The 18895-nt window shown below is 40.9% G+C and overlaps 1 protein-coding gene across 5 annotated transcripts in view; it reads left to right on the forward strand.

The window, feature by feature from the left end:
- The window catches only part of CSNK1G1 (casein kinase 1 gamma 1), a 131147-nt gene that overhangs the window by 91487 nt on the left and 20765 nt on the right, over window positions 1-18895 (forward strand). For all 5 annotated transcript variants that reach the window (XR_009245589.1, XM_058665686.1, XM_058665689.1 and 2 more), the window contains exons 6-10: window positions 1043-1277; window positions 6651-6736; window positions 8462-8546; window positions 8820-8968; window positions 9727-9834. Coding sequence is in view for 4 of the 5 variants with exons in the window: in XM_058665686.1 (XP_058521669.1) it covers window positions 1043-1277; window positions 6651-6736; window positions 8462-8546; window positions 8820-8968; window positions 9727-9834 (663 nt within the window). In the remaining variant the exon portion in view is untranslated. The remainder of the gene's footprint in view (window positions 1-1042; window positions 1278-6650; window positions 6737-8461; window positions 8547-8819; window positions 8969-9726; window positions 9835-18895) is intronic.

Here is an 18895-nt window from a genome sequence, read left to right on the forward strand (position 1 = left end):
TCTAATCCCGGCAGCACCACTTCCCATCCAGCTCCCTGCTTCTGGCCTGGGAAAGCAGTTGAGGATGGCCCAAAGCCTTGGGACCCTGCACTTGTGTGGGAGACCTGGAGGAAGTTCCTGGCTCCTGGCTCTGGATCGGCAAAGTACCAGCTGTTGTGGTCACTAGAGGAGTGAATCATCGGATGGAAGATATTTTTCTCTCTGTCTCTTCTCCTCTCTGTATATATCTGCCTTTCCAATAAAAATAATTTTTTTAATAAATAAATCTTAAAAAAAAAACTTGCTAAACCCTCAGGGAAGGGTTGTAAATGAATCATTATTTATTTGAAACTCTCCAGAAAAAAGTTTGTAGATGTTAGAAAATTGACTTTGACTTTTGAGTCCAAAACCAAATGTCTGAGCCTCTCTCTATGCCAAGTTAGGTAACAAAGCTTTGTAGGTAATATTTAATGAAATTTGAAATTTTATGTTAAGACAACTTTATTTTACGATAAAAACTGCAGTTTTTTGTTGAGGTGTGCCTTCCTCAAATCCTGTTACCTTGTCAACACATTGCTTTTCTTACTTGGGGAAAAAACCATCTGCTGTCCTGTCTCTGCTAGCTGCGTGGTTTCAATCCAGTGTTAACTTCTCTGGGTCTCACTTTGCTTGTTTCCACAACAGTAAGAGCTGGCAAGCTGTGGACACCTGTCTCAGAGGTAGTGTTGCCAGCCTCCTGGGACTGTTCTTCTCCCGAGTGCTTACTTTCTGAAGTAGCATAAAATTAACTAATTTATTCACCATTTGAAAATTGTGACATTAGGAGAAAAAGTTGTCATTTCAGGGGAACTGCACTGTCTCTTTTTTCCTAGTTTTGGCATTTGTTACATTATGTATTTATACCAGAAAATATTTTTTTACTCACGAATTAGTAAGGAGGTAAAAGAGAGATGAGTTTTATTTTTATTTTGGTAATTAAAATTGTGCTGATTGAGAAAATAATTTTGATGTATTTTTGCAACATACTTCTTAAGAATATTTTCATCATTGTTTCATTTCTTAGCTTTCTCGAATGGAATATGTGCACTCGAAGAATCTCATTTACCGAGATGTCAAGCCAGAGAATTTCTTAATTGGCCGACAAGGCAATAAGAAAGAGCATGTTATACACATTATAGACTTTGGACTGGCCAAGGAATATATTGACCCTGAAACCAAAAAACACATACCTTACAGGGAGCACAAAAGCTTAACTGGAACTGCAAGATACATGTCTATCAACACGCATCTTGGCAAAGGTGTGTTTATTTTCTACTGCATGAATGGGACAGGTCAATAGAACAGCTTTTTGTTCAGTAACACTTCTATCCCCGTTGTTCATTACAAGTTGTGGTTCTTATTCCTTCATAAGGTAAGTGATTTTTGTATTTGACCAATTGAGATGGTAAGGTAATGACTTTCCAGAGTACCTTCCTGACTACTTAATTCTTTACACTGAGTTGCCAAATGCCATTTCAGCAATGTCTGACTACTTAATTCATTGTAAAAGGATGGTGGCACTTCAGTGCGTTTAGCAATGAGTTTGGTGAGTCTATGTGTGTGTGACTCTATACACGACACTCATGACCAGGAAAATCAGGCTGACATCTGCGTTGTCAGAGAGCATCAGTGAAACGTGGGCAAGGCTTCTGTTCATTGTACATTATCCTGTGTTAAATTCTTCACCAAAGACAGCTGTCTTACTCAACAAAAATATCCTTACATTATTGTGAACCTTGTATTTGATTCTGGATAAGCAGTCTGCACAAAGATTGCTGAGATATCTAATCAAGTCAGAAGATAGTACTGGTTAGAAGAACTACTCCAAGGAAGAACATCTGTGAGAGAAGCCACAGCAGCAGTAGGCCCCTTGGCAGCTTTTCTAGAAAGCTCCCCTGTTTTTCTGTTGTACAAAAATGATTCTCAAGCCCGGTGCAGCAACCTAGTGGCTAAAGTCCTCCCCTTGCACACACCAGGACCCCATGGGGGCACCAGGTCAGTTCATATCCCGGCAGCTCCACTTCCCTTCCAGCTTCCTGCTTGTGGCCTGGGAAAGCAGTCAATGACGACCCAAAGCCATGGACCCTGCACTCACTGACTTTGAATTGGCTCAGCACTGACCATTGTGGCTACTTGGGGAGTAAACCAGCACATGGAAGATCTTTCTCTCTGTCTCATTTCTCTGTATATCTGACTTTCCAATAGAAATAAATCTTTTTTAAAAATGATTATAAGGTGATGAAAAATATGCATTTGAAAATCAATGTCCTGCAATTTTATAGACATAGTTAATTATATGAAGTTTTTACGTATTAATGAATTGTGTGCTACTAGGTATTTCAAAGACTTATGCAGTATCTACCAAGTTGCCTCATTAAGTGAACTGTGAATATTTAGATAGGGACTTTGGTGATTATAGAGACTGAACTTGACATCATGAAGCTTTGTGACATGGCGTAGATTGAAATCATGAATGTGGTCAGGAGCTTTCAGTAACCTGGAAATCCTTATTTAACTCAATGTGGGCCTTAGAAATTAGACCAGAGTGTGCTCGCTTTGGCAGCATATATACTAAAAATTAGATGAGAAGATCCTCTGTCCTTGTTAATACTACTTTTGACAAATTACATAAGCTTTTTGCAACTTATCTGTAAAATGAGGGTAATGCTTCGCAACAACATTTCGAAGGGTGAATAGCTAAAGATATGTGCGTCTACAGCACCATGCCTGGCTTCAGAATGTCGTGTGCCATCCTTTTTCTGGAAAATAGACTGTGCCTTTCTTAGTACAGTGTTTGGGTTAACTGAAAGCTCTAGAAGTTGTTCCACGGCCTGCTTCATAGACGCAGTAGTTTGTGTACTGGTCTTATTTTTCTTGACAGGAAGAGTAGGAACAGAGTGGATGGGTATATGTTAATGTTTGCTCAAGAGAGTTTAATAGTTTAAGAAAAGGGGAATGGTAGACCTTTGGCCTAGCAATTAAGTGACTGGTTAAGATACCACTGTCCCATATTTTGGAGTACCTGAGTTAAGATGTGTGTGTGGTGGTGCAAGTAATTAAGTTCCTATCACATATGTGGGAACCCTGATTGAGTCCCTGGCTCCGAGTTCTGGCTCATGGGAGCACTGAGGGATTAAGTCAGCTGAGCAGAGTGCTCTCACTCTCTCCCATTCTCTTCCTTTCAGCTCTCCTGCCTTCTTTCCTTTCTAGCGAGCTCTTTTCCTTTCAGATAGTTTAAAAGAAAAAAGAAGGCCTGCTGCAATAGCATAGCAGCTAAAGTCCTCACCTTGAGTGAGCCAGGATCCCCTATGGGCACAGGTTCTAACCTCTGAGGCCCTGCTTTCCGTCCAGCTCCCTGCTTGTGGCCTGGGAGTGCAGTCAAGGACAGCCCAAAGCCTTGGGACCCTGCACCCGTGTGGGAGACCTGGAAGAAGCTCCTAGTTCCTGGCTCCTGGCTTTAGATTGACTCAGCTCCAGCTGGTGCGACCACTTGAGAAGTGAACCAATGGACAGAAGAGCTTCCTCTGTCTCTCCTCCTCTCTGTATATCTGACTTTCCAATAAAAAATAAAGGAAGAATGTAAATCCAGAATGTAATTCCTGGATCTTTGACTTAATAACTGAGTGGCCTTGATCCAGCAGCCCTCCTCCCTCAGTCTCATTTATCCTAGAAGCTAGATACATTGATAGTGCCTGTAACAGAGGTTTGGTGGGATGATGCATGTTCAGAGTTTAGCACTGAGCCTGCACATAATGGGATAGCTCCACCCGGAAGTTGCCTTTATTATTAAAGAAGAGTAGGTGTCACGCAGCTACTATATACACTTCCCTTTTGCTGCTGGAACTTGATTTGCAGACTTGAGCTTCCTGAGTTCCAGAAGTTTTTTGGCTCAGATACAACCTGTCACTGCATTTTATTTTTCCACATTACAGATGATTATCATCATTTCTTTAAACTGTCCCGAGTCTCAGACCGCAGAGATTTCCTTGGGAACTCGAATGCTGTTGATCATAAATCTATGTTTCTTCTGTGTTGTAATGAAGGAAAAAATTACTGGGAATTTGGAGACAATTTTCTATTAATTTTATGAAGGAGGAAACTGAGGAAGAACCTCCTAAACCTGAGCTTTGATATCACGTTAGCCACCCTTCCATTGATCAAGTATTAATGATTGAAGTCAGGCAAAAACACTAGGCTGCTATGTCCCTTTCCTTCAGCAAAGGATAAGTCAGTCAGGAATGTAAACCTGCGAATCAAGCACATCTTTCTGATTGGTTTAAAGTAAGTTTTATGGTGTTGAACAACTTACATCCTCCTGGTCTTGCTGGTATTGAAACCTTTTGAAAATGGAAATACCCTCCGTGAGGAAGTAAAGGTGTAGAAATAATGATTGAACAAGTCTAAAGTATCCAAAGTATAGAAATAATGCATGGTCTGATTTTCACTGATTTTTTTTCTTTGTTGTTGTTGAAAGGGCCTGTATGGCTAAAATTATCATAGATTTTTCTAGAATATTAGACTGAAAATGTTTTTTTTTTCAAATTATTCAGGTAGCTAATGTATTTTCATATGAACAAATTGAAGGTGAGCAAGACCTAGATTGTTGCCTTAGCATTGTTTTTCCTCTTACCAGTATTCCATAATTCCAATTTATGGTTCTCATGATTCTAAGAGTTACTTTTCTACTTATTCCAATGAGATTTAGAAGAAAAAAATAATCTCACTTGCCTTTACTGTGTAATCTTTTGTGTAGGTTTTGAGTAATACTGAAAATGTGGAGAGTTTCGCCCCCTAGTGCTCAGCTAGCTAAAATGCACTCATTTGTCAGCTCCCTTTGAGCAGGAGCTTCTTGTTCCATGAAGTGGAGGAAGATGGTGAGGTGATGAGTAGCTGTGATATATCCATGAGGTTTCCCAGGTTGCCCTTTTCTAGGGGAGGCCTCACATCACCCTGCTGTTCTTGCTAATTTTCACTGGTACTCCGTTATATTCCATGAACAAACTGTTTTTGTCCATTTGCTTTTTGTTTTCAATTATATTACATATATGTGTGTGTGTGTGTATATATATATATATATATTTTTTTTTTGCAAACTCAGACAAGCCACATATGCAGAAGCCTCTAATGCTCTTGCTGTGTTTTATCTCCTTTCTTTTAAGATCATTTCAGTTGAGGTACACACGTCCTCAGGTTTTCTTGGTCAGGATACTTCTCCTTCCCATTAGTGATCGTCTTTCTAAGAACCCCCCCCCCTCCAGCCACCCATTTAGAAAGCTGCTTTTTCTCTCTGTGTCACTCTGTGGAGAACTATTAACACTTTTTCATGCAAATGTCTTGTAACTCAAAATGGCACTTTGTGGCTTTGTATCTTAACTGAGTGGCTTTCTCTGCTTCCCTGGCTTTCTTGGGTCTTAATTTCTGTACAAAGGAAATGCCAACAGGTTGAAGGTACAGCCTCTTAGTCTTGCTTCTGTAATTCCGTCCTTCCTCGCTCCCCTCCCCTTCCTTCCCTTGTAGTATTTTTGACACAGAAGTGCACATATTTATGGGGTGTAGTGTGATATGTGTGTTCACTTAGATCAGTGTAATTGACATATTCATCAACTCATTTATCATTTCTTTACCTTAAGGATATTGTAAATTCTTCCTGCCGGGTGTTTTGGAATATGCAGTTGTTTTCAGTCATTGTTTCACTGTGTGATTTCTTTTGATAAATCCCTAAGCTTGAATCTGGTGGGAAGGGACACACACACAGAATGTCAGAGCTGAACCATTATTGGCAGATTAGAAATAGATGAATGGACTGCTTACAGTCAGTCTGACAAGTGGAGAATTCATGGAGTGTTGTCAGAGGTGAAATTGAAATTTTTATTCTGCATTTGATCATTCTTTCCCGTTTTCATCTCAATTAAAAAGAAAAAGAAGACTGAGCAATTTGTTTTAGATAAGCTCTCAGAATGCAGGGACTCTTCTCTCTATAGAAGGCACATTAAAAAAAAAAAAAAAAAAAAAAAAAAAGAAGGCACATTAGTGATAAATTTTAAGTTTCTTAAGGTAGTTATGGGAATGGTAACCAAGAGATTATACATTGATGTTTGCTTATATGAAACTGGATTTTTAAGTGTTAATTTTTATGATGAGTCAAAAGTACTAAGTATATATACTAGGCATTCTGTAGCTTGTATCTTTGCAAGCCCAGCCAAAGTGGATGTTTTAACAGTATTAGCTGCTTTTAATCTGCCGTTCATGTTCCATGGTGGTAACCAAAGGGTAATTGTAGCAATTATAGCTCATGTATCGGCAGTAGCATTTTACTGAAATCATTCATTTTTAGGAGGGTGATAGCATTGAGTGTGAGGGGTGGTTACTAGCTACTTAATAATTTGGGATTGGTTTTAATTTAGGCCTTATTCTTTTCACTTGATACTTGCTTACCCGCAACATACCTAGACCAAGGAAGTACGCATTGTGTTTTGGTTTTAATCTAACATACTGTCCCTGGCTTAGACATGCAGAGAATTAGTAAGCAGAACCTTTCCAGAGCAGAAGGGCTTCTGAAGGGATTACTGATTTTTAACTCCTTTCTGCTATAATAACTGCCAACACAACATGTGATCTGTCTTCCCTTTTAGAGCAAAGCCGTCGCGATGATTTGGAAGCTCTAGGCCATATGTTCATGTATTTCCTTCGAGGCAGCCTGCCCTGGCAAGGACTCAAGGTATCCTTGAAAGTGCTTGGTGGGGGATTTTGCTTCAGCGCTCAGTTGTTAATGAAGGAACTGCTTGTTTGATGTCTCTTAAGAACCGCAGGCGGACAGGAGGGAAGATTGGCTACAGAGATGAGAATAGAGGGTCCGGTCCATTCGTCTGTAATATAAATGCTCACCCAGGCCATAAAAACTCTGTTTTGTTCACATTTCTCTTCTTCCCTTTCTCAGTCCTTCCTTTTTGTTCTTAGATCTTCCCTCTTTTTCCTTCCTCCCCGTTGTCACAGTAAAGCTTTTTGTTATGCCCATATTCCTGCCCCTGTTACCATTATAGAACAGGAGGAGTGTTCCCAGTATGTTGTGAAGTTTCTGGAACAAGTTGAGTACGGCAGCTGCAACACATTTTACTAGAAAGGTCAACAAGGAGTTCCCTTAGGGGGAACCGGAAAATATTCATCCTTTGTAGGCTAAGGGCCTGCCTGAGCTAAAAATTGAAGTCCAGCTGCAACATTGCTGCTCAAGTATACTGATGAATCAGTGCCTGTTCAGACAAAAGCCTTTCTTACCTAGGTGTCGGTACAGTGGCTACAAGCAAAGCCTAAGTGTTTATCAGCATAAATATTAAAATTGCTTTGTACCCCTGGCTGTTAGACACAGAAATGGCAAATCTCTAGCCTACCTTAAGTCCCATTAAATGGTTAAATGTGAGACATATTTAAGTTCTAACTCAGTATGGAAAGAAATTAAATCTGTAATATGGGCTGCTCCCATACCCTTCCCTCCAGGAGGACCACATGATTTATTTTGCTTTTTCCTAAGTCCTTGTTCTTAAAAAGTAAGGCATCTAGCTGGTCCCTTTGAGGAGATTTTACTTCTCCCTTCAGTTCCTCTATTCATCTAACTGCTGGCATTTTCTTCTCAAGGATACTGACAGCTTTCGGAAAAAGGGTCATGTCCTACTTGCTTATTGTATAGCCAAGCAAGTGTTCAGTAATAATTGCTTGAAATTTCCCTGTTATCCATGAATCTTCATAATGGTAGTTGTAGTTCTAAATTTCTCCTACTTACTTTGGAAGATTCTTGGTGTACTCTAGATGTGGCATGATGCATAGAGTCAGATGAGACTCCTTCATCCCACTGTTGGGCCAGGGTACAGAAGCCCTCTGCCTACAGGCCTGAGGCTTGGACTGCTTGGAGCCACTGGCACAGACCTGCTTGTGTAGCATGCCCTTGCTCTATATCACCTTTCTCCACCTGGAAGCACATTTAGGAAAGCCATTTCTTCTGTTTTTCTCCACACGTTTCCAATATATGTGTAGTGGAACCATTTACCTTTTTCTCTCATGTGGATTAACGGTACTTAAAATCTTATTTTAAAGTTAAATCACTATTTGAACTTTAGTGGTCTTGAGAGAGTACTAAGTTTCTGCAATTTTGAAAGTATTGCTACAAAAATGGTTTTATTTTCTCACCTTAGCCACTCATCTCGTCATACTCGATGATGTTTATCTGAGACTGCTAACTATATTTGAAAGTAGAGCCACCAGAACACAAACAGATGTTTGTACACCTCCTCTAGATGAATCTTTTCTACTACACCTTTTATTTGCTAGTGTTGGAGAGAAAAGCAAGACTAGCAAATCCTGACAAGTTGAGTGAACAGCCATTGTGTCTGAAAACATATTAAACCTGCATACATTGCACCTCTTTCCAAATACCTTTCCTTACTCTCTACAGGCTGATACATTAAAAGAGAGGTATCAAAAAATCGGCGACACCAAAAGGAACACTCCTATTGAAGCTCTGTGTGAGAACTTTCCAGGTAGGGTGCTAAAAGGGCACGGCAGCCCTTGTGACTGAAGTTTTGAAGTAGTTGGGAGTCATGACTTGGCATGTCTTTAAAAGAGTGCTGCCCAACTAATTTACATTTCCTTTTATTGTTCTAACCAAAGTAGGTTTATTTTTTCCATTTATTTGGTTCATAAAGAAAACATCAGTATTGAGTGTTCTGTACGGATAGCACTTGAGTGGCCCAGAGCTGCCCACGGGGAAACCTGCAGGCAGTGAGCACGGTCTTCCACCTCTTTTCCGACAGAGGAGATGGCCACCTACCTTCGATACGTCAGACGGTTAGACTTCTTTGAAAAACCTGACTATGAGTATTTACGGACCCTCTTCACAGACCTCTTTGAAAGAAAAGGCTACACCTTTGACTACGCCTATGATTGGGTTGGGAGGCCTATTGTGAGTATCCTTGTTGTACCTCTTCACCTCTTTTCTCAAACACTGCCTCACCAGTTTTGCTGCTTAAATCTTCAGAAATAGAAAACATTCGTTTGATCATGAGCTTTACTTCTCTAACCTTTATACCAGGGATGAAACTCTTTTTCCTCCAAGGGCTGCCTCATTCCCACACCTTACAAAGCTGTCAACTTAAAAATTACCCTGCTATAGGTAATATTGAATTTTGAGTCCCACCTGCAGTTGCCTGGTCAGGGCCGACCAGATGATGCTGCAGGGCTTATGCAGCTCATAAGCTGGATGTTCCCGACCTTTGCTTTCCAGGCTGATGCCAAGTTAACCTCACTAGAGTTAGAAAGCACAAATTACACATTTCTTAAATTAAGACTTGTGTATCCTAAAACGCCGGGATTTAAGCCTTTTTTTATTATAAGTTTAAGTTGAATGAGAAGTTGCTACTGCAGTCACTGATAGGATGCCTTGCTCTTTTGGGAGTGGAAGCCAGTGCCGCAGGAAACTGTTAGATTTGCGCTTCTGTCCAGAGGTCCACAGGGCAGGAGTGTAAGCTAACAGAGGTCACTGTAGGATAGTTTTTATTCTCCAGAGCCTGTTGAGACCAGGCTGACTCCCTTTTGCAGAGGAGCAAACTGAAAATATAAGACAACCTGAATGACTTTTGGTAGCTGAGATTCTACTGTTAGAGTAACAGAGGCATCGACTTGGGTCTGTTTTATCCATTTGACTGTTTCCTCATTTTCCAGCCTACTCCAGTAGGGTCAGTTCATGTAGATTCTGGTGCATCTGCAATAACTCGAGAAAGCCACACACACAGGGATCGGCCATCGCAACAGCAGCCTCTTCGTAATCAGGTATGTGTTGGTCCTTCATTGTTCCAAACATTCTGCTTCTTGGCTAATGTTAGATCTTAAATTCTCCATTTTTCTGTGTCAGTGTAGACACTGGAGTTAGACGAGCCTTACCATTTCTCAGTGATATGGTATGATGTCATTCTGTTTGATGTCATAGCCCTGGCGGCATGTGCAGTAGTGCTGAGATGTGGCCAGGGGCCTTGCATAAAGCATTCATTGTAGAGAATCTGCCCAGGCCATTGGCTGATGAGTGGGCATTAGCAGTGATTCAGGATCTGAGAAATGTGCAACAGGGCCTACTTCCTGGCCATGCAGGATATACTAAGTAGCCCACCTTGGGTCTCCTCTGCGGTTGTTTGTGTAACACTTGCTGATTAAGGGTGGGTTTTCAGCTTGCAGCTAACCTGAACATGAACTGTCACCTTCATACCACTCTTGGTTTAACCTAGTAAATGCCCCAGCTGTCTGTGACATCAGAAGGATGGCCCTACAAAGACTCAGATTTATTTTAGACAATTCCAGAGAAGGCTGTGTCATCTGCCCCTCCCTGTTCACTGGTTGGGAGAGTAGTGGTTTGTTTAGTGATCTCAGCTTAAAGAACAAGGAGCCAAATATGAAAAAAAATATCGATATATTTGACTTTGTCTTTAAAAAGGACTAAGGAGAAAATACGATAAACATGTTTTTTTATCTTTGTATTATATACAAGTATTGCTCAGAGAGAGCCCTCGAGATAAATAAGCAAAGTGTAACAAACAGATGGTGTGTGTGCTCATGTGTGTGTATCTTTAAATCACCAGATATCAAATTAGCTTGTTCTCTGTCAGCATCACCTCACCTTTTAATATCAGAAATTTTACAAGAAGAGAAAAAGAGCATAATCATCTCACAGAAAGCAAATGTGCCGGTGCATAGGTTAAAATTAGCATGTAGGGGGCGTGGTGCAGTAGCCTAGCAGCTGAAGTCCTCACCTTGCATGCACCGAGATCCCGTATGGGCGCGGGTTCTCATCCAGCTTCCTGCTGGTAGCCTAGGAAAGCAGTCGAGGACGGCCCAAAGCCTTGAGACCCTGCACCTGCGTGGGAGACCTGGAAGAAGCTCCTGTCTCCTGACTTCAGATCAGCTCAGCTCTGGCCATTGTGACTACTTGGGGAGTGAATCAGCAAACGAAAGATCTTCCTCTCTGTCTCTCCGTCTCACTGTAAATCTGACTTTCCAATAAAAAAAAATAAAGCAATTAGTATGTAGTTGTACACATACTAAGTACATGTTTGTGTGTAGAATGAAGTACATGTATACACCGCTTATCATAAGTGTATACTCTTAGCTGAATATCTGGCTTGGTAGGTAACAAAAGAAAGCTAGGGGTAGAAAGGAGAAAATGGGTAAGTAAAAAAATGGGAAATGGAGCAGCCAGGACACAAACCAGTGCCGATATGGGAACCCAGTGCATGTAAGGTGAGGACTTAAGCCACTAACCTACCCTGCTGGGCACAACAAAAAATGGATTTTTAAATTTCAGTTTAGTTATCTAAAACTTGTAATATGACTTTTTTTGTTTGTTTTGCTTTGTTTTTTAATTTTTAAAGAGTTGCAGAGAGGGAGAGACAAAAATCTTTCATCTGCTGGTTCACTTTGCAAGTGGTGGCAATAGCCAGCACTGGACCAGGTCTCAGGCAGGAGCTTGGAGCTTCACCTAGGTTTTCTACTTCTGTAGCAAGGGCCCAAAAATTTGGACTATCTTCCTCTGCTTTTCCCATGCCTTTAGCAGATAGCCGGATTGTAGAACAGCAAGGACGCAAGCCAGCATCCATAGGGGGTGCTGGTGTCACAGACAGAAGCTTTACCCACTGAACCAGAATGCCAGCCTCTTTGACTAACTTCTGAGTTGTTCTCTTCCACCTGCCTATTTTTTTTTTTTTTTAAGATTTATTTATTTTGGGCCCGGCATGATAGCATAGCAGTTGAAGTCCTCACCTTGCACGCCCAGAATCCCATTTGGGCACTGGTTCTAATCCCCGTGGCCCCGCTTCCCATCCAGCTCCCTGCTTGTGGCCTGGGAGAGCGGTCGAGGACGGCCCAAAGCCTTGGGACCCTGCGCCTGCGTTGGAGACCCGCTTTTCCAATAAAAATAAATAAATCTTTAAAAAAAGATATACAGAGAAACTCAGATATACAGAGACGAAGAACTTCATCCAATGATTCACTCCCCAAGCGGCCGCAAAGGCTGGATCTGAGCCAATCTGAAGCCAAGAGCCAGGAGCTCTTTTCTGGGTCTCCCACATAATGGATTGCTGAGATTTTAGCCTGGATTTTCAGGAGGCAGGTGGGACTTGTTTACAGTTTGAATTAAGGTGTTTTGAATTCGAAATACTCGCTATGTAATTTACATGAAGATATGGCACACGGGATGTTGTCAGGGAGTGAAGGCTTAGTGATAAATCATCAAGAGTGTCCTTGTTCAGGGTAGATCTGCTTGTCAACTGTGTAGTGATGAGTCTAGCTTTCAGGCTTGGCTTAGTCTCATGCCAGATTTTAGCTTGCCCCAAGACTTTGGTCAAAGAACATTTAACCTGTTTAGAGTCACAACCTTCTCAACTTTAAGACTTGTGAGAGCAGAGACTTACGTTGTTTTGTTCACTATTTTTTCTCCATCGTACCTAAATTAATACCTAGAATAGTAGGCACTTCATAAAGTTTTTGAGTGAATGCATCTCTCAAATGAAGAATGGAGATGAAATGAAAGGTGTTAAGCTTTTCTTGCTACTTGTGTTCTATTCCACAAAGAGCCATTCTGCCTCTTCTGGCAGCCAGAGTAGGTCTGGGTTGTCTGCTTAAGGGGAGGAATGTAAGAAAACACAGCAGTCTTTTGCTGCGAAAAAAGCCCTTGTGATAATAATAGCTCCATCTCAGTGGGAATCTATTGCATTACATTCTGGGAGAATTTTGTTTTGCTGATCTACACTATAAGCATATTGAGTTGAGTACTGTTCTACTTATAGATGCAGTAATGGTTGCCAAATATGGTTCCCAAAGAAGTATATTTAAATTTACATTATATTTGCCTTTTATTTTATTTTTAATTTTTATTTGAAAGGCAGAAATCTTCCATCTGGCAGTTCACTCCTCAGAAACAGTATTCAGTCATCACCTGCTGCCTCCAAGGGTATGGAGAAGCAGAAAGCTGGATCAGAAGCTGAAAACCTGGCACTTGACCCAGGCCCTCTGACACTGAGTGTGGACATCCAAAGTAACAACTGAAGTGCTATGCCAAATGTCCCTCACAACCGAAATGCCTTCTAAAACTTATTTGTAAACACCAGATGGTTAATGATTTTTTGAGCATTAATTTAGCCTAACTAGAGAACTAAGTAAATTGTGCATTTGGTTAGAGTAAGTATTCCTAAAATCACTGCATTCAGGAAGATCCCAGTTGGGTTCGTTTTTTTTTCTCCCAGCATTTTACTCTTGCTGTTTGTTCCTTCCAATTCCTAAATAGGGCAGACCTTGTCTTGGCTGTGATTCCTGTCTGCAGTACCACACTAATACTTAGCAGCAAGGGTGTAGAGTTTAGTAGTTTTGCCTAGTCCCACCTAGTAAAAATTGCCATACGTTGATCAAATTCAATCAGAAAGTAAGTCCTGTTGATATCCATAGATGTGCTGTTAGGGTATGACATACTATACTGACAAAAGTTTTACTGGGTAAGCTTGTAAAATGCACTAAATATGGAATATTGTATTGATTAGCATATCCATGCAATAATATTCTTCCTGCTGTTTCAGAATTTTACATCCAAGCTGGTGCCAGTCAGTCCTGCACAAACATAGGCTACCCTGGATCAGCACCTTTTCCTCCCATTGACCCTTTTTACTTGAACAGGTCCTGTTGGAGTTGGAGAGTCATAAAGGCCATCAGAGGCCTTTCAACCCTACCAGAGATGGTATCCTACCCCTGATACTGAACACAAATTATTACTCACTCTGCCTTATGTTTTTGTAAGCACAACATGTTTAAGAGGAAAAATGTATTCCTTGTTACTTCTTATTTATTATTACTATATTAGTACAAAGTACCGTATATACTGTATTATTACTGTGTAAACTCTCCAGTTTGACTAGGAAGGAAAATATAGACCCAAGATCAGTAAAGTTGATCCCTCATTTTTCCAAAGGAATTTTGGCATTTAAACTAGCTGAGTCACTTACAAACATGTAGAAATAAAGAAAATTTAAAAAGGGTTAGGTCGTTTAATTCTAAAGAAACTTTGCTTCTAAAAAGAAAAACAAGGGGGGTGGTTTCGATTTATTTGTATCTAGACTCCAAGAGATTAGGTTGAAGAACTGTATAGCTTTAGAAAAAAGTTTTTTGCTTTAGTGCTGATTCTTACTGAATGAAGCTTGTTATGAACATAAACTTTCCATAGAGGACATTAGGCAACATTGCTAAGTAGTTAAGATAGTAAAAGATGTTCAGAAAATGAAATCTTCAGAAAATTTTATAAAAGGCCCAGTAGCCATAAATAAAAACTGGTTAATGCTCTATTTTCTTTTATGGAGTATTGGTTAATTCTCACCAAGACTTGGATCTCGCTAGTTGAAGGGACAGATGAGTAAACCTGCTTTTGACTTAATGAATGAATACTTCCCTGTCACCTGCTACTGTGTATCAGGAGCACAGGCAGAGAGATTGGGTGCCCACCCTGGCCTTCCCCACTTAGAGCTCAGTGCAGGGTAGGGCCATCTCTCCTTGTCCCTGGGGCTTTAACTCAGAGAAACATGGAATTGAGCCAACTTTGCAGCTGAACACTTTGCTTACCTTCTGTCCTGTCACACTGTCAGTGCCGCCTACCTGTGCTCTAAATGTTCTGCTCTACAATAAAAGTTTTCTTCTGTCTATGAACATTCCTCATTTTATAGTTCAGTAGTGCGTATCCATGTTCTTAGCTGTCACCTTGTAGGAAGAGATTTGGTGAATCTGGGAGTAATCCTAACCCCTCTGAGAGTGTCGTTCGCCATTCTCAGTAAGAATAAGACAGGGTTATGAAGAGAGGATGATTTTTTTTTTAAGATTTATTTTATTTTTATTGGGAAGTCAGACTTACAGAGAGGAGGAGAGACAGAGAGAAAGATCTTCCGTCTGATGATTCACTCCTCAAGTGACCACAATCGCCGGTGCTATGCCAATGCAGAGCCAGGATCCAGGAATTTCTTCCAGGTCTCCCACACAGGTGCAGGATCCTTTACTGCTTTCCCGGGCTACAAGAACGCAGCTGGATGGGAAGAGCTACCAGGATTAGAACCGGTGCCCATAAGGCATCCTGGTGTGTTCAAGGCGAGGACTTTAGCAGCTAGGCCACGGCAACGGGCCTGATTTCTGTTTTTTTCTTAAAGGGTGTCACTGAATTGATATTTGGGTCTCTGTGGACCTACATAGTACTGATCTTGACTCTACTACTTTCTAGGTTTATGCTTTATTTTTTTCAAGATATATTTATTTACTTGAAAGGCTAAGTGAGAGGGAGAGACAGAGATCTTTTACTGGCTCATAGCCCACATACCTGCAGCAGCCTTACTGGGCTGGGTCATTGCCAAGAGCTTCATCCAGGTCTCCCACATGGGTGATAGGAGGCCAAGTACTTGAGCTGTCATCTGCTGCCACCCAGGTGCTTTAGCAGAAAGTTGACTATGAAGTGCGATTTGAATCGGGCGCCTCCGTAGGGAATATGGGAACCCCAAGCAGTTTTTCAACATTCTTCATATTTGATTAGGCTTGTAGAATATAAGAAGTCGGGGTCTGGCGCCATGGCCTAGCGGTCAAAGTCCTCCCCTTGAACACCCAGGGATCCCATATGGGCACCGGTTCTAATCCCGGCAGCTCCACTTCCCATCCAGCTCCCTGCTTGTGGCCTGGGAAAGCAGTTGAGGACGGCCCAAAGCTTTGGGACCCTGCACCCAAATGGGAGACCCGGCAGAGGTTCCTGGCTCCTGGCTTCGGATCAGCACAGCACCGCTGTTGCGCTCACTTGGGGAGTGAATCACCGGACGGAAGGTCTTCCTCTGTCTCTCCTCCTCTCTGTATATCTGACTTTGCAATAAAAAATAAATAAATCTTAAAAAAAAAAAGAATATAAGAAGTCACAGTTTGCACAAATGATTGATTCTACAGAATAATCCCCATCTGGCATGGAAAAAAATTGGTTCTGTTTTTCATGAGCTTAATAAAAGCAATTTTTCAGTTTTGTTGAAGTATATACTTTAAGGCTTTGTCAGCCTAATTTTTACTCTCTACCGATCAGAGTCTAATACTTCAAAAATAATTTCTTGAGGCCAGTATTATGGTGTAGCCAGTAGAGCTGCTTCCTGCAACACTGGCATCCCGTATGGGCGCCTGTGTGTGTCCTGATTGCTCCACTTCCAATCCAACTCCCTGTTAATGACGTGGAGAAAGCAGTGGAACATGGCCTGCGTGTTTGAGCCCTTGTACCCATGTAAGAGACCCAGATCAAATTCCTGGCTTTGACCTGGCCCAATGCTAGCTGTTGTGGTCATCTAGGGAGTAGGATGGAAGATTCTTTCTCTGTCTTCTCTTTCTGTAGCTCCGACTTTCAAGTAAACAAGAACATCTTTAAGAAAATAATTTCTTAAGATACATCTTATACCATTCTTCCTGTCCCATTTTTCCCTCCATCTTATCGTCATCATATTAATAAAGAAGAGGAATTTTTGTCTTGGAATTGTGATGAGACAGTATAATCTAGTGTATTCATTATTGACCTTTTGGTACTGTTCAGTCTCTCTTTGTACTAACTTTTACTATGTGAAGAGAGTTAATGAAGCCAAGTAGAGTGACATGCCAGAACAGTTTTGCTTTTTGATAGCTGCTTTTGGAATATTTATCAGAGCCGTAATGAAGTAGAAGTGAGTGACATTCTTTGTAAGTATGATAAAAATAAAACTTAATTAACTTTCTGTGCAGAATATAATTTGATTATTCATTTCTACAAGAGGAAAATGTTTGCCTTCCTTGTGCTCTAGCAGTAGTTTTGTATTTAGTAAGAATTTAAGGACCTGGTGCAGTGGCTTAGTGGTTAAATCCTTATCTTGCATGCATGGGGATCTGTAGTGGGCACTGGTTCATGTCCCAGCTGCTTCACTTCCAATCCAGCTCCCTGCTTGTGGCCTGGAAAAGCAGTTGAGGACGGCCCCAAGGACTGCTCAAAGCCTTGGGACCTTGCATCCGCATGGGAGACCCGGAAGAAGCTCCTGGCTTCGGATTCGCTAAGCTCCAGCCGTTGCGGCCGCTTGGGGAATGAATCATTGGACAGAAGATCTTCCTCTCTGTCTCTCCTCCTCTCTGTATATCTGAGTTTCCCATAAAAATAAATAAATCGTAAAAAAAATTTTTAAATTTGCAAGATTATAAGGCAAGCAAGTGTATACATCTGCCTTCTGTGAGAATCAGTCCCTGAGGAATGCCAGAAAACATGGCCAAGATCCTCTTACCTTGTTTAGTTTATTTGTGTGACTTGATACTGTTTATAAGGATGAATAAATTGTAGCTTTTATAGCAAGCTGGTTTTTGTTGGAAGTGCTTTTGAGGTGACATGAGTAAAGTTTAAGCAAGCCACTCATCAATGAGAATACTGAGAGGGGAGAATGAACATGGGTTCAGAAAGCATCACTTCCTCCTCTCTGTTATAGAAGGCTGCATTTGTAGTTGAGATTTATAGGTTCCTTGCTGGTTGTCATGCTGAACAGCAACCTCACATCCAACCCCTGCTGCTGTTTATATCTGCAGCAATTCTAATTTGATTTATAAGTCCCTCTGCTGCCTCTCCAAATCCTCAGTTTTCATTTTTGTGGAGCCTAAGGACTGTTACAGCTGAGCGTGATGATGTTAACACCTCCTAGCCATCTGGCATAGGAGAAGAGACACCTAAACAGGTTCTTCAAAACAAAAGTCACATATGAGCAAGATCAGAATAATACAGGATCTAAAAAAAAAAAAAAAAAACGAAAACAGGAGCTTGAATGACAGCAAAGGTGAAAACAGAAATCAAAGAGGCTTTTGTTTTTGTTTGTTTAGTTTATTTGAAAGGCAGTGTTCTCAAGAGAGAGAGAAACACACACAGGGAGAGCTTTTCCATCTATTGGTTCCCCGCCCCAAAATTGCCAAGACGCTAAGGGTTGAACTGGGTTGAAGACAGGAACCTAGAACTCCATCTGGGTCTCTGATATGGGTGATAGGGGCCCAAGAACTTGGGGCATGTCTTGCTGCTTTCTCGGGCACGTTAATAGCTGGATGGAAGCAGAGCAGCCAGAATTCAAGCTATTGTCAAATGATTTTGGCATCGCAGGTAGTAGTTTAACCTACTTCACCACACCACCAACCCCCAGAGAGGTTTTAAATTAAAAACCATTATGCCTTTTGCTGAGAGAAAATTTGCCTTTCACTTTCTAGGGGAAAATAATTCATAGTATTTATGTCAGTAAGCTCACTGTAATTCTAAACTAAAAGCAGTTATGAGGAAATGCAAAATAAGACTGGTAAGCTTATTTTTTATCCCCCTTTTATATCTTTTATGTATTTTGAACCTGCCTTGGAAGAGATACTTTGTTCATTATTTTAGATCGGAAAGCTTATTCTAGTTGTTGGTCTTTTATCTGTGTAGAAAGTCTCCTGAAGATTAATGTTAAGAATAGGCTCTCGATTTAGGAGAAAATATACTATCTGGATTATTCGTGCAGGAGTTTCCGATGTTGACTGTTGTCTACTCAGATAGTTAATCAGTGAAAGGATTTGTAAGTATGATTGCTCCTTTGTCCAAGATCTGAATATTCTGAATTTAATCTGTTTAGTGGCTGCTGGAGATTTACAAATACAGAAGCCAAAAGTGGGTTGTAGCTTTTTGTTTTTGTTTTCCCTTTTGATGATTCTTGCTTTTCTGTGTCTGGTTGAAGATGATATGCTATAGACTCAATTATTGGCTCTTTACACTGAAATGATTGGCTCTTGGCTTTTTCTCAGTGCTTTGCAGTGGTTGCTAATTTAAAATCCC

The sequence above is a fragment of the Ochotona princeps genome, chromosome 6 (genome assembly GCF_030435755.1).
Source record: "Ochotona princeps isolate mOchPri1 chromosome 6, mOchPri1.hap1, whole genome shotgun sequence".
Classification (NCBI taxonomy): domain Eukaryota; kingdom Metazoa; phylum Chordata; class Mammalia; order Lagomorpha; family Ochotonidae; genus Ochotona; species Ochotona princeps.